This window comes from Cylas formicarius, unplaced genomic scaffold, assembly GCF_029955315.1.
Source record: "Cylas formicarius isolate icCylForm1 unplaced genomic scaffold, icCylForm1.1 PGA_scaffold_10__41_contigs__length_53128322, whole genome shotgun sequence".
NCBI lineage: Eukaryota > Metazoa > Arthropoda > Insecta > Coleoptera > Brentidae > Cylas > Cylas formicarius.
In genome coordinates, this window is record NW_026844214.1 from 2,333,347 (window position 1) to 2,360,823 (window position 27,477).

Here is a 27,477-nt window from a genome sequence, read left to right on the forward strand (position 1 = left end):
ATGTATGAAAAACAGAAGAACATCCCGAAAAAAGATAGACGCCAGGATTTGATCTTGACTATTTTTTTTTAGCGAATGTGTCTTCTGGAATATTTCAAAAGGGACAAATTTGAATACTTTAGACCAAACTGTTTGGAAGTTATTCGTATTTTTATGGAGCGTCGCTAGAGAACAGAGAACGGACAGAGAAATTTTTTTTCAATCTTGGACATTTCCATACCAATGGAGGAAATATAAGTTTCTTTGCCAAGTGCATATATGCTTTCGCAAAAATTCGATTTCATCGACTCTGCTGTCCAAGGGGGAAAAAAATCTCCGTATTTTTTATTTTTTTTTCAAAACTAGTAGACTCTATTTGGCTAATTACAATTCAGTTTTAAGTGGAAAATTTCCCTTTTGACTATTAAGTATATATTTATTGCTCCATTTTTGTAATTTATCAGAACTTAGCCTATGTCTTATAATCGGTTATTGGATTTCCGGCGCCATTTTGTTTCCATTTTGTCACCTTGAAATGAAACGAAACGATATTAAACGCAATCAAAATTTGTATACGGACATTATTTCATTCGCAAAATCACTATTAATAACATACAACTTTGCCAATTCGTTTAGTTAAGTACTAGCCCAAATAATATAAGTAACTCAGTAATTCGTGTCTAAAGTTGTACTGTAAATTATTGTTGGGAGTGCTTATATAGTGACCTACAATATTATTGTTTCTTTTTTTCTCACTTATATCTTTATAGCTAATATCCATCACCCTCAAGTGGAAAATCCACAATTTAAGCGGGTTGGGAACTTATTTTCCATAAAGAAACTTTACGTAGAAAGAAATTAGCTAGTAAAAGCAGTATAGTAAAGTAAGTTGCAGCACACAGATATTTGGATTTAGCGACCATGAAGTCATCCGCTTTGCGGTGAAACATAATACCAGTCGGAGAATTAGATGGACGAGGACAAAAATCAAGACGTTAAATTATAAAATAATTACCGCTATCCTAGCTTAGAAAATTTGTTACCGGTCTTTAAATGCGACGGTGAAAAAAATTGCAGGAAACGATCTCTTAAAAAAAAATTTTCACAAAGGCATCTCCTATCGGTAAGATTTTATCATTGAAATTACGCAATAACTTCGGTGTTCATATCTCTTAAACATACATTGACAACATCTAAGTAATCAAAGTAATGGAAATTGTTATTAATCGGCGCAAAAAATGAGCATTACCATAATATGTTTCTATAAATCAAGTTTGAGTGTTTAATCTATGACGTTGTTCTAATCCGCTAATGGTGCCACCTTTGCGCTGCTGCTCTAACCGTGCGAATGTCAAAAAGCCACCAACAAGGATAGGAATCTGGAGAAAAAAGGAAGGTTCTTTTTTGACATTTCCGAATTGCTTATCCAATGAGAATCGATTCGCAATGCGACTGTCAATGTCAAAGAACAATATGGCTGCTGTAAGCAATAATATTTTTATGTCATAAATTTATGGTATTTGCGGAGATTACGCGGAGCACGTGCTTTGTCTTTGTGTTCTGATGCATTTTTAGCATATCTGTGATGAACGGAATGCTGCCGTCATTCACTCCGCCCGTTGTCAAGCGTCTGTTGGGCTGGAAAAAAGGCTCAGACGCCGACGACAAATGGTGCGAGAAGGCAGTTAAAAGTTTGGTGAAAAAGCTAAAGAAATCCGGCGCTTTGGAAGAACTCGAACGAGCTATATCATCTCAGAATCATAATACGAAATGCGTGACTGTGCCCAGGTATTGTTATTGTTTCTCTCGCGTTTGAGATGCGAAGTTTAAGGTCATGTTATGGATTTCTGTACCCCCCTTACTGCACCACGTCTGACTTGTGACCTACCCTAAATGTCTGGAAAATGCCCCGCACCAACCAGTCTGGGACATTTACATCTAATTAGTTTGGAAACACTTTTAAGGGCCGCTTATTTGAGATTTTTTTAAGTTTTGGCGACCGCGAATTAATCGCATTTTTGACTTATTTGGAGTTTATTGATCAGTTTTGTTAGTGATTTTACGGATTCGTTTTTCTCAATGAGAGAAGCGTTTGCTGGACGGAATTGTTGTTTTTATTAATTTCCAAACAATATCAAAAAATGCAAATAAATACATATTTCTCTTACACAAAAAAATCTGTCAGAATAAATAAATGGAAGGATTTTTGTCGCGTTGAATACAATTTTAATAAAATTTTAGAATAAGACCAACTGCTGAATTAGGCAGCATTCAGCAGCAAAGAAAGGGTTTGCCTCACGTTATTTACTGCCGCCTTTGGAGATGGCCTGAGTTACAATCCCATCACGAACTGAGAGCTCTGGATCATTGCGAGTATGCTTATTCGTTGAAAAAGGACGAAGTCTGTGTAAATCCTTATCACTACACAAGAATCGAAAGCCCTGGTCAGTTGAATTTTTGTTGTGTTTTATTGTGGTACCAAGCGGTTCAGTTGTGTTATTCTTGATCTCTTTAATTGAAGCATTGCCCGCTATTTTGGTACCCCGCCATACATTGGGCGACGAGAACAATCTCTTTCCACATTCTTTGGAGGATTTAAGCACTTCTGTACCAGAGAATACTTCATTTCCTCATAATACCAGCAATTTGGGGTGAGCGAGGGTTACAAACCGTTGATTTTTTATTTCTCTTATTTGTGCTTTAAGAATCCACATGCAGCACACTGGAGGGTACATGGATACAGTTGGAATATGCCCAAACGGTACACCCACTAACATGGAGTCGCCTCTTAGCATTGTGCCGCCAACTGAAACTCCTCCCCCGGGCTATATGTCGGAAGATGGAGATCCTATCGATCCCAATGACAACCTCAGTGAGTTTTTCCACCTGTAATAGTAAAATTTTTGATGATCGTTGATCGTTTATACCCTTTTCAGGTCTGTCAAGAATTACCCCCAGCCCTCCCGTCGATGCTCAACCCGTTTTATATTGCGAACCAACATTTTGGTGCAGTATCAGTTACTATGAGCTGAACACGCGAGTCGGTGAAACGTTCCACGCCAGTCAACCCTCAATCACGGTCGATGGGTTTACAGACCCCAGCAATTCCGAAAGGTACTTTTTGGCCTACAATCTTACCATAATTAATATAAAAAGTTAGCTTAGTTTATACCAAATGAAATAAATTTAATATTTGGTTATCTAAGAAGTGGCATATTCAGTTCAGCTTTGAAAAGGCAGATATCATAGCCTGAGATTTTTGACATTTAAAACTAAGTTTTTTTGGGACGAACACAAAAAAAACACTTTAGTCCAGTTCCAGATGTTGCCAAAAAGGATAAAAATCAATAACAAAAAGATGTTAGTTCATCCCCTGGTTAAAAATAAAAAAAAAAGTGTAATAACTTGTTTGTAAAAATTGTGGAAGGTAAAAGAGTGTGATTTAATAATAAATGTCTATATTTCCTTCTGAACTGATAGGGAGATAATATTTTCAGTTCCTTTGAAATATTGTAAAGAATATAAATGTTGAGAGCCATTTGGTACAGGCCAATTGGTTAGATACGGCCTGGCGATGACGGATACCATAGATAAATTCAGAACAAGATTTTGGACGTACTGAGTTTATGGACTATGTCTATCAAATTCTATCAAAAAATCTGTTGGTAATATTTTTTTGAGTTTTCAATAGAAGATGTCTTAAGTTGTAAAAGTTGAATCAAAAAATAGACCCAAGTTGAGAGATGTTAAATTTAAAAGAATCTAGTGACATCCTCGTTTAATTTATTTTGAACTTGATCAATTTAGTATCCACCACGCATAGTTAAATCTGACAGTGGTTTGTGGAATTAATGTTGTTTCTAGTATAAATATAATAAAAATAAAAAATATTCAACAATGAGTGGTATATTTGTGTTATGAAGACATATAGTCCACATCAGAGAGTGACAAAAAAACGAACACTACTACATATGAAAATTTTTCGCAAAATTCGAAATTAACGTGACGTCACAAATTGGATGGGTAGTGCATATTCTGAAATGGCGTTAAATTCGGATATAGGGTGTTTGATGGTAGGTACTTTCGAGCAATAATTTTTGGATAGGTACATTTTAGTTTTGGTGTGTAGTAATGTGTAGTAATGATGTCACCATCAGCAAATCATATCAAAACTAAAAATAGAAATCAATGCAAGGTCGCCATGAAATAAGCAAGGTTAAGTTCCGACGCGACTTGCCGTAACTGACGGGTCTGTTAGGCACAGATGTCGGTGATTACTGTGGATGATTTCACTTCGGGAGCCTCCTGTATCAAAAGCTATTAAACGCTAAAGTATGAGTCATCATATTAAGGATATATTTGATTGCGTAGGGCATAATATGAAATTTAGGTGAAAAAGAATTAAAAAAAAAACGTTTTAATTGCCTTATGTGATTTTAATGCTTGATATGTAGTACCAGTGAAGTAAAATAGATAAAAATGGTGTAGAAATGTGTATTTTGATTTTTTTTTTAAGAATTCTGAAGAACTTATTTTTTTACCTATTTTTAATATTAAAATTATTTTTTATTGTCAAATATCTCAATCAAAACGTATAAACGAACATATATCCTTAAGAGCAGTCGGTATTTACTCTCCTTTTCGTGGTAACGCACCATTTTTCCGCACTCTTGTAGACGTCGCACAGAGGGGTATATGGTCGGCTAGCCAAAATTATGCACTCAAAATCGTGTATAAATACTGTCTTAGAACTAGGTGACAACAGTAGCGATAGTGACGATTTTTTAAGTGACTGACACTTTATTAATATAATATTTAATATTTTATATATTAGTAATGATACTAGGTAGAAATGTCATGCAATAGAAAGTAATAAATTGTTACTTTGTACTAATTTTTTTATATACCTGTTTCAAGAGTTGCTCAGCGAAAAAGATTGAAAACATACTTATATCCCGCTTGTTAGTGTCGTGTAAATTAAAAATTAGAATGAAAATTTTTATTGTCGCATTAAGCATTTACAATATAGTTTAACCTAAGAAAAATAGTACCCACACATGTCAATCGAGTAATAATACTTAATCCAAACAACACTCACAATTGCCAAACTACCAAGTTTACAAGGCGGCGGGTTGATTAAAAACAGTCTTCTTTACTTTACAATTAAAACTTCTGAGAGAGTCAGAAAATAAATCAATACGCTCGTTATTTGAGAATAAACGCCATAGTTAGTCCTATGAAAATCAATGTTAAAAAGAGCCTTATTTCTTGCATTAGTATGAGAAATATGAAAACCAACAGATGCCAGAAGATCTGGTGCATCCATCAAGGTATGAGGGTTTTTGTACAATGTGGAGATGTCAAAAAATATACGCCTACTCTTCAAACATATCAGATTCAAAAGCTTCATAATGTGTATAAATTGTGTTCTATAAGGGGCGGCGGTTTTGGAGTAATAAACAGTAGGCAAAATTAATGACAGGGTCGGTTGTAAAAGCACTATATTTCTGGTCGTAGTATACTAGTAACAATTATCTTAGAATATTTGAGGCTCAACAATAATTGTTATTCCACTATAAATACCCAATATGCTAAACAAACGTCCTTTGTTTTTGAAATATAATTTTATTAGTTATATTGTAATCGTTTTGGCTGTATACATATATATCTGCAGAAAATACTGTATAGTCTATCTCAATCTTCATATTGTTGGTTTTCGACGGATCCTTCACAATCAAACTTTTAACTGGGCCACATTATGCAAAAAACTTCCAACCCTCAAATCAATAATATTGATATATTTGTAAATGAACTTTTTTCTAAATAAGAAAATCTGTAGCAAAACAGTAGCAATAGTACAAGTATTTAAAATATTACAGTTTTTTTTTTCAAAATACTAAAAATTTTGTGGCTTTTTCATGTTTATCATATTTTTCCTCATAAATTTTAGATTTTTAATTTTTTTAAAAATCTACGTTTTTCCGAAAAGATTGAAATTTGTATCGAAGTTAGAGGTCAATGAGATCTATTCACAAATACTATAAAATAAGTCTCCAACGTTCTCCATCATTAGTTAGTATTCTCAATTTATCATTTTCATGGATATTATGATACTCCTCAAAAATTCCCATTTTCTTTTTTTTTTTTAAATACCTACGTTGCTTCGAAAAGATTGAAATTTTTTATTTTTTAAAAATTTTCGGCCTCCCACAAACAACGTTCCCCACGATATACGGTACAACTTTGATGAGACTTTTTTTGTGTAACTGTTTCAAGAATTGCTCGGAGAAAAAGATTGAAAACACACTTATATCCCGCTTGTTAGTGTAGTCTCGGCAGTAGGCAAATTTAATCACGGGGTCGGTCGTAAAACACTATATTTCTGGCCGAAGTATACCTTGGTACCAAAAGTTGCGCCTAACGAACGATTTTTACATCCTACAGATTTTGTTTGGGCCTTTTGTCGAACGTCAATCGGAACACTGTCGTCGAACAGACGCGGAGGCATATCGGCAAAGGGGTGAGACTGTATTACATCGGCGGCGAAGTGTTCGCCGAATGCCTGAGTGATTCGAGCATATTCGTGCAGTCGCCCAACTGCAACCAAAGATACGGTTGGCATCCGGCTACCGTGTGTAAAATACCCCCAGGTGACGCCCGTCTCTTCCGTTTTCTTTTCAACAGAGGTTCCTGTGTTTCAGGCTGCAACCTGAAAATATTCAACAACCAGGAATTCGCCGCCTTGTTGTCGCAATCGGTCAGTCAGGGATTCGAGGCGGTGTTTCAGTTGACGCGCATGTGCACCATCAGAATGTCATTCGTCAAAGGTTGGGGAGCGGAATACAGGTATGGTCCGTTCGTAGATATAAGAAAGTGACCAATTGCTTTTGAATGGGATTATCCAAGGGTGGTCATTAACATACAACTCAACAAGATTATTACCTAAAGTTTCAGAATTTAAATTCAGATAAAATTGTGGTGCATAACAGAAAACAATTTTATACCTACCTGTGTGTGTTTAACATTCTTTGGTTTGGCATACTACTTGGTTTAAGTTTATTAGTAATCATTCTTATTTCGTGTGTAATGCAGCGTGTGTTGAATCGTGTGCGTGTGAAAAACACTATTCTGTTGAGACTGAGGAAGTTATAAACAATGTTTATTTCACTCTCATTGAACGTGGTGCCAGCATTTTTAGAAGAAACGGCAACATTGACGAAAATTCCAACATCAATTGTATGGAAAATTGTGATTAATCGCATTTCAGCGAGGAAAAAAAGAAGCGATGCCGACGTTTTCTCGAGTGTAGTGATCAAGATATAATACGGCGTAAAAATTACCAGTTATACGCGGAACAAAGCGTTGCCTACATTAGATATCATAATTAGGATGCTTGAAAAAAATGAAACCGGTGTTAAATACGGCAGAACTACCTTATGGAAGTGTATTCAACACATGGGTTTTAGATTTAAAAAAATTGACAAAAGGCATGTTTTAATGGAATCTTAGAATTCGGAAATGGCGACTGGAATATCTTGAAAAAATTAGGATTTACAGAGAACAACAAAGGCCAATTATTTACTTGGAAGAAACCTGGTTCGACACTTATGATACCCCGAAAAAGAGTTGGGTTGACTCAACTGTGTGTAAAACAAACGCGCCATCAAAAAGAGGTAACAGAATGATGAAAAGATGGTTGGATTCCAAATGGACTTTCTCTGTCTGCGAAAAATATTAAAGATTCTTCTCTGGATTACCATGAAGACACCACCGCTGATTTATTTGAAATTTGGTTTAAAAACAAACTAGTTCCAAAGATTCCTCCTAATAGCGTAATTGTAATGGACAATGCAAGTTATCACAGTAGACAGTTGACTAAAACCCCTTCCTCGTGTGACACAAAAGCAACAATCCAAAACTACATGTATAATAACGACATTTATTTTCACGAAGATTATACCAAAAAGCAATTAATTGAGGTTCTACAAAACTTGAACCCACAAAAGGAATACATCTGTGATAATTATCCAAAAAATCTAGGGCATACAGTTTTAAGGCTTCCACCTTACCACTATATATATAATCCCATTGAACACCAACTGAAATCTGCCATTCGTCGTAACATTGTTTTTCCCCGTGTTAACTCCAAAGTCCTCAAACTTATATAAACCGAAGTTTTTAACATCCCTCCACAAAGTTGGGCAAATTCTGTTAAACATATAGATAAAGCGAAACAATCATATCCATATTGCAAATAATATAAAACAAATAATAATTAGAACAGGCGATAGCGATAGTGATATTATGTGAATAATTTTAAGTAATTTAAGTAGGTAACAAAAATAATTTGTAATTTTATTTTAGATTTAAACGTAAATACAAACATAAATAAATAAATATTGTTTAGTATCTTCCGTAACAAAATCCCAAATACTTAAATTCTAAGCAAAGTACGGACCTGTTCGGCCATATTTCATTCTTACAGCTTGCCCCCCCGGGTCTTTCCTCAATTCGTATCAGTTAGTCACTTTCTTATATCTATGAACAGACTTTATTCGTTCATAGTTTATTGGTAATCGCAGCCGACGAAAAAGACCGGCCCTGCCGTGCGAAAGTCACGTGACTCTAAGAGATCCAGCAATTTCAGCCAGTCCGGCTGCGGTCCGGAAAACACGTATGTTTATGTAGGTTATCGGCGTGTTAAATTGTTTAAAACTCGATTTTTTTATTGTTTTCTTTTGTGTCAGTAATAACTGGAATGTTTTAAAAACCCGTGTGGATTCGTAGTAAAAACCAATCCGACAAACAACAGTGCAAACTGCCCGCGAAGTTGTATCTTTGGATTGCAGGTTATACCGCCGTATTTTAAACTTTGAAAGTCGGTTTTTAACTGTATTTTTTGTGTTATCAATAACTAAAATGTTTGAGAAAACCCGTGGGCATTTTTTTTTTTTTTTGGGCGTCGGTCAAATTACAAGTCCGAAGAAACGGGACCCGTTTCCACTTTCAGTTTACCATCTGACCCGAATCAAAAAGAAGTTTGGCTAAGAAAGATACCTAATGATATTAGGCAATTAAAGAAACCAGCTGTATGCAGAGAAAGATGTTATTTGGATTGACAAGTGCCTAGTTAAAGGAGAGTACAAAGAATATGCTCGGAAGGTGCTGTGCCAATTATTTCGAGAATGCCCCAAACTACTTCACCCAAACAGCACAATGTGGTTCGTTTAGCTGATGTCAAAGCAGAGCAAATGGAGGCAGCGATAAAAGCAAGCCTAGAGACACAAAAAACCTTTGAAAATGTCAAAAAAGGTTTCATCACTGGCAGATATTCAGCTCAAATAAGTTTCCAAATACTTTTAAATAATTAATGTTAAAGGAAATCCTTAGGAAACCATTTTATTGCAATGCAGCCTATTTCAATCCTGGACCTATTAGGGTCAAGTGACTACCAATACCGGCAATACTCGCCCAGGCCGCTATTTTTCGTCGCCTGCGTTCGTAATAGTTTATTCCATTGGTCGACAATTTATAAACTTGCATAGAAAACTTTTGACTTCGATTTTTTTTTTAAATTACTGATCAGATTAAAATTTATTTCTACTTTTTAGGTTTAGCATCGTAAAATAATTACACAAGTCAAAGTATTTTTTTTAATTGCTAAAAACAGATAGCGTTATTGACAATTAGCAACTCAACACTTATTTTTAAATAATGTGTATGACCCTCTCTTGCCCTAATAACATTTTTTACTCGATTAGGCATAGATCTAATCAAGTTCGCTGCTGTTTCTTATGGAATGTTAAGCCACTCTTCCTCTACTGCAACAATAAGCTCATCCCTTAAATGTTCGATCGGATTCAGGTCGGAACTGCATGCTGGCCACTCCATAACTCGAAAACCGACTTTTATAAAGTAATCTTGCACGATCCTTGTGGTTTGCCGCCTAGCATTGTCATGCATAAAAATGAATTCTCTCCGATAAAATATCCTCAATGTACCTAGCACCTGGTAAACCTCCTGCCGCATGACCACGGATGAAAACAGGGTATGTCCATAGAAATTGCACCCCACATCATGCAGCATATTGCAAATCGCTTTCCTGGTACACTTCAGTACAGTTTTTTTCGTCTGTCGCTACCAAAAAGGCTTATGCAGTCTGGCATGGCATTATGTAATAATGTTGCGTAATATTTACCGTTGACAGTGGTATTAGTTTCTTTAAAATTTATCAAAAGAATTCCTTCACAATCCCAAAAGATCGTGGCCATCACCGTTTTTGTTGACTGGCAGCCTTCTTGGGAGGTGCTTCACACTTACGACGCCACCCCATTGATTCTTTTCTCGATAGAAGGTCATAATAGAGAACCATAGTTTCATCTCCCGTCACAATAGTTTCTATCACAGGCTTCGGTTCCGACCCACAGAGTTCCAAAAAAGACCGCCGCGTACTCAACACGGCGTTGTTTTTGAATAGCCGAAAGGTTTTTAAGAACCCATCTTGCACTACCTTATGCATACCTAAATGATCATGCAGGATTCGACGAACATTTGTATCAGAAAGCTTAGTAATTTCTGAGATTTGCTTGACCTTTAAACGTCGATCACTCAATACCACTTCTCCCACAATCGCAACAATGTCTTCCGTTATGACCTCCACTGGTCGACCAGTTCTTGAATCATCTTCAGGGGACTCCTGCCCCATTCAAAAACGTTTTGCCCATTCTTTCACTACGGAATACGAAGGAGAACTTTGACCGTACACACAATCCAGCCGTTCTTTAATAATTTTGGGTGCTAACCCTTCTTTTGTCAATAACTTTATGACTGCTCTATGCTCAATTTGCGTTATTTGCTACATTTTTTCGGACACGTCTTGTTTAAAATGCTGTCAATAAAAAACTATTTGACGCAAGACTTCAATTTTTTTTTCGCAGCCTACTAAGATATATATTTAAAAGGAGACAAAGTTTTATCGTGATACTGGAGCTGCATCTATGTCAGGCCGGGAAATTTTGGCGCTAGCTTCATATCTAAGATCTTTCATTCCTTCCGTCGAAATTTTTAGTTGGCAACAAATGACATTTGATTTGTTTGAAATTATTTTTCTTGTGGAATTACCAACCTTATACGTAACTTTTTTTTTCTTCAGGCGCCAGACGGTGACGTCGACACCGTGCTGGATAGAACTTCACTTGAACGGTCCCTTACAGTGGTTGGACCGGGTCCTGACCCAGATGGGTTCTCCTAGGTTACCGTGCAGTTCAATGTCATAGATTTGGTGTTTATCCCATGTGCATGTGAATTATGAACGCTCGTCGAACGGGATCCACTCCGCATTTAACCGTAATCTGCCATCTGGAAGGGTGTGGATGTGCGTAAGTCGTTGCGATGCCGGGTTTTTTCATACACTATACAGAAACGATAGAACGAGTCCTCGGGTGGGAAAAATGGGTTCGACAAAGTTGACAGAAACTTAATGGTTTGTAATACTTTATTGTTTTCACTACAACACCACGAAAAAAAAACGCCAATGTGACGTTAAATTAATGAAAATTGACCTGTATCGGTAACAAAAAGTTTTTCCATATATTTCCCTGAATAATGACCTCGATGATTCCGTTCTGTTACTTTTTTACTTAAATTTACGAAATTTTTAAAATTAAATTTAAATTTACTTTACCAAAATTTCTAAGATTTTAAAACTAGATTTTTTTAAAAAAAAATTATGCATATTATTCATCTATTTAACTTTAAAAGTCTCAAATGATTTTACTACAACTTGAAAGCGGTCAAGAACGAGAAACAAATTTTCAATTTGCCATTGCACGGTACCGACATAAAATAAATTTTATACATATTCAAATACAAGAAAACTAAAGCAAAATTAAGGAAATTTAGAAAAATAAAACGAAATTTTCAAAAAAAAATTGGCTTAAGATAAATGTCCTCTGAAAGTTTGTTTATTTAGTCTATGTAGTTTTGAATCGTCACTATCACTGACATTATTTTCTATCTTCATATTAACTTTTGAAGCTTCTCTCTGAAAGAAATGGTATTACATAAAAAATATGATGAAATGTGTTCAAGATTATCTAATTCATACAATAATTTCATTATTAGATTATTTATCAATCACCAGTGGGAACAAACATAAAAAATCAAAGTTAAAACAGAATCACCCACTTTTTTTTAAAATCAGAAGTCTTCTTAACAGATAAGTTCCCATTCAACTAATAGCAATGCTATTTATTTAAAGTCAAAGGTGCAGAAGCCTGACTTCGTATTCTTCGTCCAAGCATGTCCCAAACATTTTCCATTGGTTTCTGGACGTAATGGTGAAGAGAAAGTCTACATTGTTTTAAGTAGTTTTGAGTGACATCATCATGCATCAGAATAAAAATATCTCCAATATAATCATCATAAAGGACAACAAAATAGTCCACAATTTCTTCAGTATATGTAACATCAGTTACGGAGTCTCTTGGAGCGATATGCAATTTTGTATGTGCCTCTAGTGAGATTGCAGCCTACACCATACGTGAAGTCTGTGATAGCATCTAAGTATTGCAGGATAAATCTCGATTCTTTGTAAACAGATTCAGGTCACAAAACGTCAAATTAAAAAAAAATGTGTATGATAAGTGTTGTTTCAATTTTAAATGACTTGTTAAGCACAATAAGACCGACAAATGGAGGACTCAGAACTCAATCAGTCTAAGTGATAAAAAAAAAAGAAATAAATGGTGTTTTATTTAAGTTGGACATAAAAAATACTATATCTGTAAAAATTCAAAGTACTCTTTTTTATTGAAAGAACATGCAAACAAAAAAAACTAAATCGCAAGTATGGAAAATAAAAAAAATAAAACGACACTTAGAAAAAAAAATTGACTTAAGCTAAATGCCCTCTGAAACTTTTTTTTATAATTAGTCTATGTAGTCTGAATCGTCACTATCACTGACATTATTTTCTACCTCCATATTAACTTTCGAAACTCGGGTTCTCCCATTAATTAAAACTTTTATAAGAGATTTGGCATTTACTACTCGTTGTCATGTACTATGGTTTTTTTCTGCGTTCTCTTCCTTTGATCTCGGTCTCCATGTTGGTACCGTCGTAATTCTCGGTTTCATTGTCCGCAAGAACCTCGTTAAAAAAATTATTAAAAATGATTTAAAAAAGTATAAACATAAGTGCTCATTAATAAAAAAAAATGTATATGTTTTGTCGTTACTCCGACAGTTAGAGGGCAAAATTGTCGTAATTGGTTCCTTAACTCTTATTTGAATCAATCATCATATTTTGTTTAAAAATCTTAACTCTGCGGAAAAGGAACTACTTCAAAGTAATTATTATTATTATTTATGCAACATTTCATTGAATTACCCTTTCGCAACTAACGTAATGTAGGCTGTCGAGGTTCCTTAATTTTTATTTTGACCCGCCCAGTTGACAGACCAAAGTATCAACGACATTTTTGTAGTGTTTAGTTTGTTTGTTAGAAAATGAAAAATACAGGAGCCTATTTCATTGCATCTCCGTTTTCCGGTACCAAAGTTTACGCAAGCCATGTGATGGTATATAGAACTTTTTGTAAATTTCAAATAACTCCTAAAAATGGCAGCACAATATCATAAAATTTTATGTGCAAGTTCCAAAACTGTAACAAAATCCGTTTCGAGTAAATTGGCGCATAGGCCCTTAAGCAACTGCTCGCAACGATTTTGGAGCTTAGCGTGTTACCGTGAAATTTTGACATGATGAACTTTTTTTTATGCGAGTACCCGACAATTTACCTTCATATTATTGTAATTCGTAATCGGCAGTGGCTGTACAAATTTAAATTCGAAACAGTCGGTAATATTTTTACAATGTAGCGCGAAATAAACTTACGTGACGCGAATTTGCAAATAGTTCGTTCCAAATCGAGTACGACTGATGGTAATACTATTTTTTGGAGTGGGTCCCCATAAAACATAACTACGTTTAAGAATTTTTGATTTTAAAAGTGATTATATTCTATTAAGTGCGTTAAATTGAGTCGTGAGCAAAATGAAAAGATTTTCATTAAGTGATATTGAAATTTATTATTATTACAGTTTAGCTTTATATAGAAAAAAAGTATATTTTAACATTGTAGTTGTTCCGCAAAGTTTGTTTTCGGATGATGTTGCTGCTAAAAATTTTATGTACAGGTTGGGCCCAACGCAAAATCTTGTTTAGTTCATTCCGTAACGCAAATCTATATACAGTCTGTCTTTTTAATCGTTCAAAAATATTACGGTTTTGAATTGTTTACACAACTCGTCGGCTCAACCTGTATATTTACGTTCTAAGTCAAACTAGTTTTCTGTTAGAGTTAAGCGTTAATAATAAACGTTTGTTGTAACGATAGGATTTTATTTGCTATTATACATAGTTTCTAAAATTAAGAGATGTTCATGTTTTCGATGTTGGTGTTATTTTTTTTACCGTATCACATTATAACATGTTTTGTTTGTCCATTTGAATCGTATAATTTTATCCACATTTTGTCGAATGATATATTTGAATAAACCGAGTAAAACATGCCATCACAACCCGAGTCTTTGATTAACATCTCGCCCTCCTTCCAGGTATCCAATCCCCATTGCTTTTGTCGTTCAAGAAAAATCCATTGCATTAAAACCTTAAAAACACCATCAAAAGACTAGAAATTATTTTATCTCATAAAAACAACACGTGAAACGGGATGGATGACGTCATGGCTTGCACTAACCGATGGGAAAAAATGGCAGTAGCAGTGGTTTGTGGTCTTTGACATCCAATGCAATTTTTGCCGGAATTCGAAATCGCCATTTCTGACCAACGAGACGTAGTTATTTTGTTCTGAAATATTGTCACGTGATTCCGAGGACCAATAGCAAGGAGCCTTATCACGAGATTGAAGGGACCAATAACGATTCGGAAGAGCGTGCGCATTGGAAGGAGCCGCTATTGAATTTTCGTGATGCGGTGGCGTGTTAATACAAAAACGTTTTTTTTTTTTCAGTTTAGTGTACTGGTGGTACGTGATAGCTGTGAGGGTAATAAAAATTAAGAATGTAATCAAGTTAGTACGTATTGCTTCAATTAAAATGGTCTTGAATGTATTAAAATTCGTAGAAAATTACGCATCAAAATTCGTTAATTTGAAAGTTTCTCCCGTTTTACAATTGAAATAAGCCGACTAAGAAGACCAATACAGTTTCTAACCTTAATTTAGCTAAGAGTATTGCTCTTAAATATTTAGTTACGTGGTACGTATGGCTAGAAATCTTTGTAAAATAGAAATATTAAAATGCGAAATTCCGTTGTAACGGTTTCGTCCGTTTGGCGCGTTTTCCATCCCCTCCCTTCGTGTAAATTTGGCGCCCATTTGGCCCACAATAAAAAGAGCTGGGTCAGAAACGTCTCATTTTTACGCGCCGTTTCGAAGGTGTTAAATAAATTTTGTAAAAGTAATCTAACAGAAATGCCTTCTGCTAACGATAAGTCTCTCGTGATCAAATACACCAAAGCGATTCCAGAAGCGTATCCTCCAAGCAAAGGATCAATAAAAGCGGCAGGATATGACTTAAAAAGTGCTCTGGATTGTGTGGTACCGGCACGAGGCAAAGCTCTGGTCGACACGGGCCTTAAAATCGAATTACCGGAAGGCTGTTATGGAAGAATCGCACCCAGATCTGGATTAGCTGTGAAGAATTTTATTGACGTTGGAGGTATATACTTAGAATTTGTTTCTGAAAACGCGATGAGTAAAACGAGTTTTTTTTAGCCGGCGTCGTAGATGAGGATTATAGGGGAGTTTTAAAGGTAGTTTTATTTAACCACTCTGACTCAGATTTCGATATTAAAAGTGGGGATAGAATTGCCCAACTCATATGCGAAAAAATTTACTATCCTGATTTGGAGGAAGTACAGGTGAGTAAGTAATTTTTCCCAAGTTTGGCATTAATTGCTTTTCATTATTTTAGGAATTAGGGGACACTGTCAGAGGTGAAGGTGGATTTGGATCTACTGGAACTAAATAATGTGATTTTTTTTTTGGTAAATGCTCCCTAAATTTGGGTGTTTTTGTACTAGAAAAACAGTTTTTGATTGTATTATTCTCCTTCACTGTTTTTCACTTGATAGTATTATGTGTTCAAATATTTAATTTATGTTTAACCAAATATATAATTTAGTAACAGCGAAGTATTTTTTTTAAATTAGGCTTTAAGCCATATAAGTTGTAAAGGGGATACATACAGCAGCAAAAAATTACTTTAATAACACACTTATTGAGTAAAACAGCTCAACAAAATTATTAACCCGGAGGCCAACGCATCTGCCTCCCGGACAAAACGTGTATGTGAACGTGATAAACAGACTGAGCGCCCACAGGCCCATCATTAATAACGATTCGAAACCCTTGATCCAACTTCCGCGTTGCAGCTATTTTTCTTGCTACAATTAGCAAATGACCTAATAGCAGTTCGTCTTCGTCGGCGGCTTTGGATAACTGAGGTATTGGTTTGCGAGGAATAACCAAATAGTGGACGGGCGCTTGAGGATTTACATCGTCGAAAGCCACACACTGAAAACAAGTCAGTTGGACGAGGTTTGAACATTTTAGGGTATACCCACCAGGTCGTCTTCGTATATAAAGTTGCAAGGGATTTCTTTCCTCAATATTTTTCCGAAAATTGTGTCCTCACCCGGTCGAGCATTTTGTGCCAGAGCAACCTCGTCCGACATCTTTATGAACTAACGTTTTGACAGTGTGCCTATGGGCCATAAGCGCAAGCATCATTCGGCCAAATAGTGAAAGCATGGATGTAATGGATCACAAAATAACTATGACGTGTGAATCGCGAAGAATTTATTATAAAGATTAATGTAAAATGAGGAATTGGCTATTGGGTTCTTTACTTAAAGGATGAATGAATAAATGCGCTACATTTATAATTAAATATAATTAATATAAATATCTTACACTCAAATACATAATCTAGTTCTAATGTCGCAAAACATAATTTGCATAGAACTAGTCTACCAAAATACATTCATTAAATTTTAAATAGATTCTGCGTTTTCAGCTTACATAAAACACAATTTGAAGGGGAGTTTTACCATTAGAGTTGAGCGACACAATTTTTCACATTTTTTTTTTACAGTTTTATATTACAAAATGTTCAACCAACATACACTTGAGAAAAAGTCAACAATCATATTGTTTACAGTTCGATAATGTAGCGACTTATTACTTTCATCAAACAAACTCACATTTGTCAACTGACGCAAGCGAACCTAACTCTAAATAAATAAGTGTTTAAATAATGTATAAAAAAAAACGTACATAAAAAATATCAAAAAAAGACGAAGTCGATGGTTTAACAACTACGCAAAATCGCAAACTAATTTTACTTAAGTCTATCTGTGATGCGATGTCCAGCCGGGACATACAAATGATGAATCTATACCAGTTTGCCGACAAAATATAAAAAATCGTAAAAAAGCCTTCATATATATATATAAATATTATCAATAATTGTCAATTATCAATATCACGCAATGAAAATACCTGTATCAATTTACAGTAAAACTACAGTGCCTCAAACTTGCCCTCCAATTAACCCTTGCGGCCCTTTAACTAACCAAAAGCACCACAACAATTTACAGTTATGCAACTCCCTATACTGTATACTGGCGTCCCGCCTTTTTCGATTAAGGCCTCTTAAATTTACTCTTAAGTCCTCAACTGTGAGAATTGCTCAGCTCGTTCCACTTTGCCTCGAAAAATTGCCTCATGCAATGGCCCGCCTTGCCCACCGGGCTGTCGTCTTCGTTAAACGTTTCGCAATTATTAAATATCTGCCTCACGTCGTTGCAGAATTCCTCTCGCGATTTGTACCTGAAAAAAAAAAGAGATCCACTCATGCAACATGCCCAGATACATGAAGAATAGTTCTTTTAGGGGAACTACTTATTATTATCATTTATAAGTTCTTACATTAAAAACCGTAAATAAACACTACAGTCTGGGCCAAGTAGAGTTCTCCAAACCATATACCGTATTTACAACTTTTTATGGTTTGCACTTGGGAATGAGTTTAAAAGACCCGCCAGGGCCGTATTTAGGATGTTAGCCGATAAGAACGGTGCCGTGGGGACTGTTGGTATTTTAGGAGGAGGGAAATTTTCTATTTTTAAATCTTCCTAAAACAGTCCCTATTTCAGGTAGCTCAAGTTCAAGCTGAATTTGCCCATTAGAAAGCTTAAACTGATTTCCAATCTAAGGGTCTAAGGAAGGCAACACAAAATCTTATAATGGATGTTTTCCCACTTTGCTATTGGTTGATTTGTGGGGGTTGGGGAAATCGGAGTATACTGTCAGTTTTATGAAACAGTATTTTCTAGCCGTCCAAGGCTTTGGAGTTATTTCCATTCCGTCTTGTGTTTATAATTAGTAATTACTTACTTCAAGACGCAATGTGCCATTTATATTCAGGTACCATATACAAATATAATTTACTAAATCCGTCAGCTTTCAGCATTTGTATGCGCGAAGTAGCCGTACTAAGGGTTACAAAGAGAAACCCAAGCGAGGTTAGACCTTCATTAAAATTTATCCAAGTTAAATACCGAACTATGTCGTAAAAACGATATATCGTTTGGAGAACTCTAAAATTTCAATCATGACAGATGAAATTTGACATTTTCTAGTCATTTTAATTAAGGCTAGTTTTGTCAAGGACCGGATTCATAATTTTTGATACTCTTGTCAATAATCTTCAGAACTCAAAAAACAAACCTCTTCAAATCGTAAAGAAGTGGATTATGATGTGATGATAGATGATAATGGAAAACGAGATATCGACGTGCAGTACATGAGTAAGTACAAATATCTACTTGTCTGTCAACTTGCAGAATATTTTTTTAATAAAAATGGCAAACAAAACAAAATAAAAACACTTAGAAAATGAGTTTGATCATTCGTGGCCTTGATATATTTGAAAGGGCAAAAAGCGCATTTCATTGGATAAAAATAATTTGAAAGGGCTGTAACTTCTATAGATACAGGGTTGAAACCAAAAAAACTGCACGAACTCTCCTTAAAAGAATAAATTACGGGAAAACGAGTGCTTACACCATATCCTGCAGTCTTTTTTTAATCGTGGACAGGTCCATCGGAATTTTAATAATCTTCTTGTAAGTGGGAAACTGTTTCGTATTGACGGGCAATAGGAAAGGCCACGCGTCATCGTGACATTCCAAATCTTCCATGACCGCTTTGCAAGGCGCCAACTCTTTCATCAGTTTTTTATTTGCCTTGTCGCGTTCCTTTTTTAAGTTTTGCTGCTGCGTGGACGGAGAGCTGGCATTGGTTAGGCTCGAGTTCGAAACATCACTCTGGTTGCAATTCGTTGTCGGCATATCTTCGTTAGTTGTCACTGAGCTATGAGATGGGGCGGGACTGCAAATTAACACATCTTTTAATACGTTTACCGAGATTGAGTTGTACAATGATATGGAAAAATGAAAAGTGCTGGTTGGGACACGTTGTGACGATAATAAGCGGTACACAGTGGGGTGTGGGAAATTTGCAAACCAAATGAGATTTTTTAAAAATTAATTGCAACAAAAATATTTTATAATGCATACCTGCACATAACCAAAACATACACAAATTTATTTTTGGAGTACCAAAAATTTATATTGCAAAATAATATAATTTTGTTGCAAACTTATGTACACCTGGTGATCATTTATAATGCCCCCACCCCCCTTAATTAAATCAATTAAAAATTCTGCACTTTTCTTGTATAATATGTACCATACACAAATCCGATAGTTTTTGAGATATATCCCGTTTTTAGCATAAAAGGAACATTCAAAAATAAAATAATATTCTAGGATTTATAATTTATATTTTAGGTGAAGTAAGTTTTTATAATTGACAGTGGCAATTACCAGTTTCAGATTTAGCAAAACTAATGTTATTTTATTACAAAACGTTTGTTCAAAGCAAATAAGAGCGCTAAATTGGCTCAAAGTAATTAACTCTTGAATACACGTTCCAGACAAAAAAACCTTTCATCGAATCTATGAAAAATTTCAGTAAACATTAATCAACACTATTTTTTATCTCTTTCCAATGTTCCCTTCTTTCTGCTTTGTTCTTCTCTTTGCGAATAATTTTACATATAATAAAAAGAGCATAGTTTTGCTAAATCTGTAACTGTCACTATCAGTTATAAACATATATACGTTATAAATTATAGAATATTGGTTATTTGATATATATATATATATATATATATATATATATATATATATATATATATATATATATATATATATATATATATATATATATATATATATGTATATATAATATATATAATGACACTATATTCCGGGACTGGAATCCTGCATCTGACTGCAGCAGACAAAGGAAATGCCACTGTCGTCATGAATACGTTGGATTATAATGCAAAATTGGAGGATATTTTGAACGACCCAATATACAAACTAGTCACCAGAGATCCCACGACATATTTGGAAAAAACAAGTCCAAAATTCTCGATTCATCAATAAACGAGGATACAAAGAAGAAACTTATTCCTAGGGAAAAATCGAGTCGTTGCCCAAAATTCTACGGGCTCCCAAAGATCCATAAGGACGGGGTTTTAGCGCCTTTAACTCACCATTATGTAAGCTGGAAAAACATCTGGCCAGTGCACTTCAGCCCATAGTGGAAAAGGCAGATTCCTATGTTAAAAACTCAGAACATTTCACTCAGATTTTAGGTTCTCTCAGGATTGTCAAGGACGACATTATGGCAAATTTCGATGTCAAATCTCTCTACCCGAGCATTCCAGTAGAAGAGGCACTCTTGCTTATAGAAGAAAACATAATGAATCTGTCAAGACATTGCCTGAAAAACGCTTACTTTATGTACAACGGGAAAATTTACCGACAAGTAGATGGAGCAGCAACAGGATCATCTCTCTCACCTGTGATTGCCAACCTCTTCATGATTTACTTCGAAAAGAAAGCAATAGAGAAGGCAAATCTGAAGCCAAAACCATAGACAAGATACGTAGATGACGTATTTGTTGTATGGCCTTTTGGCAAGGATGAGTTTTTGAAATTCCTAGATCATCTGAATTCCATTCACCCAAGGATTCAATTTACAATAGAACTTGAAGAGGATAACAGTCTGCCCTTTTTAGATGTGCACATCACAAGAACCGAAGATGGACACTTGGAACACACACACTGTCTATAGAAAACCAACACACACTAATAGATATCTGAGCGCTAAATCTCATCATCACCCATCACAGATACAGGCAGTGGCAAGTACATTAATTGCTCGGTCCTTCAGGCTAACAAACGAGAGGAACAGAGATGAAGAAAATTAGTAGCTGTCTTCGATAAAACGGATACCAAAGGCGCATCATCAGCAAGGCAATCAGCAAACAACAGCCGCAGCAGAGAGTGCAGGACGAGACCCAACAAAGATCGATCGCTGTCCTGCCATACATCAAGGGGGTTACTGACAAAATCGGCCGAATATTATGGAAACACGACATATCAACGGCATACAAACCTGATCATACCATCGGAGCAATACTAAGAAACCCAAAACAAAAAATTACTATGAAAAACCAAGGAGTATACAGTGTAGCATGCGGATCGTGCAGCCTGACGTATGTGGGACAGACCAACAGAAGGATTTCAGCCAGGCTCGAGGAACATCGTTTAGCCATAAGAAACAAACAAACAACATCTGCTTTGTTTCAGCACCAACATCAGACAGGCCATAAAATTGATTTCGGTACTTGCAAACAAATAGCTAATATTCCAGATTTTAGGACTAGGATGATACGAGAGGCCATCGAGATAGAAAAGTCCGGACACCTGAATACGAGAGACGATGCTCTGCATTTATCCAATACGTGGAGAACGATAATCAAACAGCAGAGCGATACGCAGCAGCCAACGGGGACATCGCAACTACGATCGGGCGAAATTAACAACGCGACAATTCGGGGGGCGGAGCCACCTCCCCTCCCGCACAAGCAGCACCGTTACCATCTCCGGCGCAGGGTATAAATACCGCACGCACCGCCGATAACCTCCCAGTGTTCGTAGTGTTTTCGGGGCGCGAGCATTGAAGATGCCAAGTGAGATTTTGGCGAAACGTCTGCAGGATTCCAGTCGGAGTTCAACAATCGAACGGATTATATCCCGGAATATAGTGTCATCACATTTTTCCATCCGTGAATCAATACTTGAAAATAGGTTACTTTAATTTCAACAGCTTTTGTATTTAACATGTTTCCCAAACGTTAAATAAAAGAGTTAAAGGAGGGGGAGGGGGGCATTATAAATGATCACCAGGTACGTATGCTGTAATTATGACCGTGTGAAGTTTTGGGAAAACATAACATAAGCACATTGTTTACGAAATTTGCCGGACTATATGTTGCAACTTTGGCGGTATTAAATGTCACATGATTTTTGTAAATTATTTAAACTCATTATTGACGAGAAAAAAAATGACGTGACCGTTTGAAGCCCTTAATATTAATGAGAAAAGATCTATCGTATTTTCAATTTGTTAGTACTGTTCTCATTAGTGCGTCAAAACAGTCAAACGATGGAGGTAAACATATTTATCTGAATATATTCGTGTAGGAAAATGATTTCTCTATAAAAAAAAAGCTTCAAAATTGTCATCAGACGAGCAGTTTTCAAGAACTCAACCCTTAAACATTCTTTTTTTTTTTTAAATTTTGTTGCGGATAACTCAATAAATAAAAAAGAATTTACTGGCCTACAAGAACGGGTCTTAATATTTTTTATAAAGTTAATCACCATTGAACTTGAAAAGAAATTCCTTTCATATTTTACGCAATTGTTTCCACTCAAAATTACTATATCAATTTCTTATTCTTGAAAATTATTTATTTGAAATATTTTATACATTAGTACAATATTATAGTTGTTAATAAAGACGAATTTGTATCTATAACTTTTCTTTAACTTATTAAGCGCTTTGATGAGAGAAAGGACTGTCTCTTTCTCTCTCTACCGCAACTACTAACTTAAAATGACAAAGCCTTTCCGTTAATCCCTACACTAGTTCCCTTTTCATTGATCTACAAATACAAAGGGCAAGGGAACAAAGTTATAAATAGATACGAATTTGTCCGTATTGGCAAATATAATATTAAATAAATGCATAAAATATTGTAAATAAATAATTTGTATTTATAACAAAAAAACAATCGTATTTACACTGAAAATGTACCAGAAAGCAATAAAATTCAAATGTTCGAAACTAATTCGAAATTTGAAAATAATTTTTGATGATTGAAAAGGATTAAATGTTTTTGTTAAGTTCAATCGTGAATAATAAAAAATATTATCATTATCATTTGTGTTCTTTTTTCTATATTGAGTTGTTTGTTAGTTACAACATTCTAAAACGAAAAAGTACTTATTAATTCTAGAAAATATTCTAGAAAACTCTTCCAGGTTTTGCTGGTATGCTTAACGTTAATTGATTAATTAATTTAATTATTCTGATTTGAATCGCGAACGAATTATTGTAGGTTTGCAATTTGATAAATTGGTTAATGTTGGGCTTTGACACATACAGGTTTTTAAACAATAATAATAATAAATGGAACAAATGGAAAAAATATACATATTTTGCTCATCTGAACCGCGTTATATTATTATTGTTATTATTAATGATTTATAACTATTATTGCATAGTAATAACTATTAACTATTAATAACCATTAGTGCAATTGCTAGCCAAGGATAATAAACGTATAATAACAATTTTCAACCATTGCGTTTCTATAAAGAATTCAATTTCCTACAAAAATATAGTTAAATATTTCTACCCCAATCGTTTGGCTGTTGGCTATCAGGACATAAAACAAAATAATCGATTTTTTTGGTCCATTGTAAGGATCATTAACATTTTTTTTTACACAAACATAATACAAGCGTACCATGTAACACTTAATGAATATAGTGAACCGAACATTATGGTAGTGCTGCATGTGACATTTGTTGTTGTGAATTCAAACAATTACGTCGGTAGGCCTACTCACTTTTACTGACCCAATGATCGGCCGTCATTGCAAATTTCCTTCTCATAAAAGCCCTATTTATTGCAATTTTTACAAAAAGATTAAAAAACAATGAACGAAAAGTAGGGGAAAATGTTAAAAAAAAAACCTACACTTCCATGGCCAACCATCGCGCCCAATAAAAGTAAATCACCTTACGCCCAAAAATATTGTTTTAAAAACAAAGACAAGACATTGAATCGTGATTTTTTTAAGTAAATATTTATTATTACATACGTTGCATCATACAATTTCATTGACATAAGAATAAGAATAATTCGGTCGCCAAATGCTCGTACAATCTTCGTTAAATGCATTAAACTAAAACGTCCATCACCGAGACTAATTTTGTTTTTAACAGTGAAAGTCTTACGAAATTATTTGCTACTTTCTGTAACATGCCTGAAACATAAATCCGATTAAAAATTCCAAATAAATCTCTCGCAAAAAGCAGCTCTATGGGCATGTTATTCTCACCACTTTCTTTTGGTTATCGAAACAAGACATGTATCGAAAACTCACCTAGAAGGAGGCTGCTGTTCGAACGAGTCGTCTTTCGAACCGGACGATTTGTTGTTCTTTTTAACTGGTTTCTTTTGAGGTTTCTTCGATATACAGTTCGTACAGTACCATTTACCGCGAGGAACTTTGTGTATCTGAGGTTGAATGCAGTCTGTGTGGTAAGCGCGAGGGCACAGCTCGCACACTATCAGTCTCGTTCCTGTGGTAGACGTTTTCTTTCCACAAACTATACAGTTGCGTTCGCCAGTCGCCTTGTTCATGCACTCGTGGCAATACCTGTACGGATACGAATGTGAAGCGAGATGAATACTTTCAACCATATTGCTATTAGATAATATTTATTTATTTAAAGAAGTCTACTTAACAGGCATGGAGACCAACTATCAGGTAGGTTGTAGTACAAATTATTAAATGATATTACGAAACTTAACCTAAAGTCTAACCCATAAACAAGTTATTTAAAATTAAAAAAAAAGTCGTATCTTATGTAACAGTTCCAGCAGTTAAAACTCTCAACAAAATTAATAAATATTTTAAAGTTCCACAGAGATTTTAAACCAAAATTTGGAATAAAAGTAGATTTCACCCTCACTCGGAAACAGGTTAACCCATTGGTGAAACAAGATTTATTAGATTGCTTAATAGTATCATTAGACCCAAATTATTTTGATTTTAATGGTCAGATTTACATCTCTAAGGAAGGTTTGATTATGGGAAACCCACTTAGTCCTTCGTTACCCGAGATTTTTATGAATAATTTTTTAAAATATCATACTAGAACATCCTTTAAGTAAAAGTTTTCTATGAGTGGCTGATGTTTTTGCTTGCTTTGTTGGAACACACTTAAACACATAAAAACACATTTTTGACGATAATTTTGATATTGTATTGATAAATGTATTGCTTAACAATCAATTAGATTTAAATACCTCTCCTTTAGTGAACTTAAATTATCACAACAATATTAATTAAGGTTTTATGGTCATTTTTCGGTATATGTAGTACCAGGTAGTTTGTAAATATTACATTTGATAAAGACACGGTGTTGCCGAAACAATTGTCATATGAAAATATATAATTTCGTGAAAATCTGAACTTCTAATTCTTATTTATTTTGTTAAATGGATTTTCATCAAGTAAAAGTTATTTAAAATTTTAAATAACATCATTAAGTAATGGCAACCATGGCGATCACTAAAATACAGATAACCAAATAAATTTATTTAATACAATTGTATGCCTTGTGGGGGGATATACTACGTCCAACTTATACCATGCATACATACTAACCAAAACTTTCGTTAAATTTTTTCCAGGCTATTAATATGACAACTGTAGCCAGTTGAACCAAACTACTCGTGCATACTCCAACTTAGGCCTCACGTATGACGTATTTTTATCACTTCTGTATTTTTAAAGTATCTGGTGCAACGTACGATAAATCCGTAGCTTTTTGAGGCGTCTGCCAGTACCTTATTAGCAACAAAGGATAATTTCGAGTCGAATATTATTCCCAAGTCACAAAAAGTGTTATAATGGGAGAGAGTTTTATCAAAAAAATGATAGTCATGGCGGTAAAAGACTACATTACACTTGGCTGTATTAAATTACAAGTTATTATTCATTCATTTGCTTCAAACTACGCTGGAGAGTAAGACAATCCTCTGAACACCGTTTTTTTTTTTTAATTTTTATGTGGCCCGCATATATCAAAAAACTAATATCAAGGTCCTTACCAAAGTCACCAATTTCATTAACGAAAATGTTGAATAATAATGGCTCCAATGGCTTTGAGGAACGCCTGAGGAAGCAATGCAGCACGCAAGTGTGACCATAAAGATAGAAGCACTGAGTGCCGTTTGACAGAAAAACAAATTAACAAGCGATTCGGAAAATCTCCAAAGTCACGGACCTTGTGGATTAGAATTTTGTGACGTCCATTTCAGAACCTTCATCAGTAGCCTCAGAAATATACTGAGACATATTCGTTAAATAATGAATCTTTCGTTTAAAAGAACATATTGTGGGGGGACTATTTGGTTCTTAACAATATGAAATCTTTTGTCCCGTAGGAGAGATAAAACTTTACAAAAATAAAGGAAATAGCTCTATAGTTTGCGATTTCCGTCTTTTTTTGTGTACGGGAATAATTTTAGACATTTCCCATAAACCAGGAACGGCTTAGTTTCTCAGTCACAGAGTAACAAGCGGTTTAGTCAGAACAAAACGACAGTCACCTAGTCAGGAGTGCTGGAATTAAATCTTGACCCATTGTAAATTTAGGTTTAATTACTTTAAGAGCTTTTTCCACCTGACATTCAGAGTAAATTGCTAATGCCATTAAAATTGTTGAGAGAACTCCTATTAGAACATGACTGTCGAAAACATAATGCAAAAGAGTGGAGTATATCTCGTGTGTAACTCAGTGTCATTAAAGTTTATATAATTTTATTTTTGGTGGTCTAGGAAATCTGCGGAATAGACAAAATTGAGCTTGTTTAAAGATGTTGGTGCTCAATAATAGTGTCTTGTTGATGTCCTTTACGAGGATCACCGATCAACTAAAACCTTTTCCTCCTCAGGTGAATAACTACTAGGACTACCTGTATTTCTGAACCTTTTGTGACATCGAACTTCGTCTTTTCTATTCTATATTAAAAACATGTCGTACATAAGCAGAAAGTTAGCTTTTTTTAAATTAAAATGATTATCCGGTGGCGTAAGAGTTGCATAAAAGAATTGTAGGATGATGGTCACCTTGTTGAACTAACTCATCTATTGCACGTTCTACCAAGCAATTGGTGATAGTCC

General features: G+C 34.9%; 4 protein-coding genes across 12 annotated transcripts in view; 2 read left to right on the forward strand and 2 right to left on the reverse strand.

The window, feature by feature from the left end:
- The first annotated feature begins 1,426 nt into the window (after positions 1-1,426).
- On the forward strand, positions 1,427-14,559 carry LOC132703364 (mothers against decapentaplegic homolog 3). Its single transcript, XM_060672584.1, has 8 exons — positions 1,427-1,767; positions 2,221-2,423; positions 2,501-2,630; positions 2,685-2,851; positions 2,916-3,093; positions 6,424-6,629; positions 6,681-6,825; positions 11,132-14,559. Exons 1-8 carry the CDS (start codon positions 1,565-1,567, stop codon positions 11,253-11,255), a joined length of 1,356 nt encoding a protein of 451 aa, XP_060528567.1. The 5' UTR covers positions 1,427-1,564; the 3' UTR covers positions 11,256-14,559.
- Positions 14,560-14,980: 421 nt separating this feature from the next.
- LOC132699904 (uncharacterized) lies at positions 14,981-16,193 on the forward strand. The gene is made up of 4 exons (XM_060666888.1): positions 14,981-15,074; positions 15,128-15,723; positions 15,780-15,925; positions 15,979-16,193. The coding sequence occupies exons 2-4, from the start codon at positions 15,303-15,305 to the stop codon at positions 16,033-16,035; spliced, it is 624 nt and encodes a 207-aa protein (XP_060522871.1). The 5' UTR covers positions 14,981-15,074; positions 15,128-15,302; the 3' UTR covers positions 16,036-16,193.
- On the reverse strand, positions 16,157-16,749 carry LOC132699913 (adenosine 5'-monophosphoramidase HINT1). Its single transcript, XM_060666902.1, has 2 exons — positions 16,631-16,749; positions 16,157-16,580 (listed from the first exon to the last, which is right to left on the reverse strand). The coding sequence occupies exons 1-2, from the start codon at positions 16,739-16,741 to the stop codon at positions 16,311-16,313; spliced, it is 381 nt and encodes a 126-aa protein (XP_060522885.1). The 5' UTR covers positions 16,742-16,749; the 3' UTR covers positions 16,157-16,310.
- Positions 16,750-16,958: 209 nt separating this feature from the next.
- LOC132700053 (bromodomain adjacent to zinc finger domain protein 2B) overlaps positions 16,959-27,477 on the reverse strand; it is a 131,331-nt gene continuing 120,812 nt past the window's right edge. For 7 of the 9 annotated variants that reach the window (XM_060667210.1, XM_060667157.1, XM_060667166.1 and 4 more), the window contains 3 exons: positions 24,667-24,942; positions 19,134-19,460; positions 16,960-17,897 (listed from right to left, as the gene is read on the reverse strand). In XM_060667210.1, coding sequence (XP_060523193.1) covers positions 17,741-17,897; positions 19,134-19,460; positions 24,667-24,942 — 760 coding nt within the window. In that variant the 3' untranslated portion in view covers positions 16,960-17,740. Of the gene's footprint in view, positions 17,898-19,133; positions 19,461-24,381; positions 24,547-24,666; positions 24,943-27,477 lie in introns of those variants that run through there. The other 2 variants (XM_060667175.1, XR_009618597.1) reach the window with 2 other exon arrangements.

Excerpts from the sequence above, each read along its gene's own strand:
- LOC132703364 (XM_060672584.1), top strand. The coding sequence starts at position 1,565 with ATGAACGGAATGCTGCCGTCATTCACTCCGCCCGTTGTCAAGCGTCTG. Across the intron at positions 1,768-2,220 it reads AAATGCGTGACTGTGCCCAG|AATAAGACCAACTGCTGAAT; the intron begins GTATTGTTATTG and ends ATAAAATTTTAG. Across the intron at positions 6,826-11,131 it reads GGTTGGGGAGCGGAATACAG|GCGCCAGACGGTGACGTCGA; the intron begins GTATGGTCCGTT and ends TTTTTTCTTCAG.
- LOC132699904 (XM_060666888.1), top strand. The coding sequence starts at position 15,303 with ATGCGAAATTCCGTTGTAACGGTTTCGTCCGTTTGGCGCGTTTTCCAT. Across the intron at positions 15,724-15,779 it reads GAATTTTATTGACGTTGGAG|CCGGCGTCGTAGATGAGGAT; the intron begins GTATATACTTAG and ends AGTTTTTTTTAG. Across the intron at positions 15,926-15,978 it reads CTGATTTGGAGGAAGTACAG|GAATTAGGGGACACTGTCAG; the intron begins GTGAGTAAGTAA and ends TCATTATTTTAG.
- LOC132699913 (XM_060666902.1), bottom strand. The coding sequence starts at position 16,741 with ATGTCGGACGAGGTTGCTCTGGCACAAAATGCTCGACCGGGTGAGGAC. Across the intron at positions 16,581-16,630 it reads TTATATACGAAGACGACCTG|TGTGTGGCTTTCGACGATGT; the intron begins GTGGGTATACCC and ends ACTTGTTTTCAG.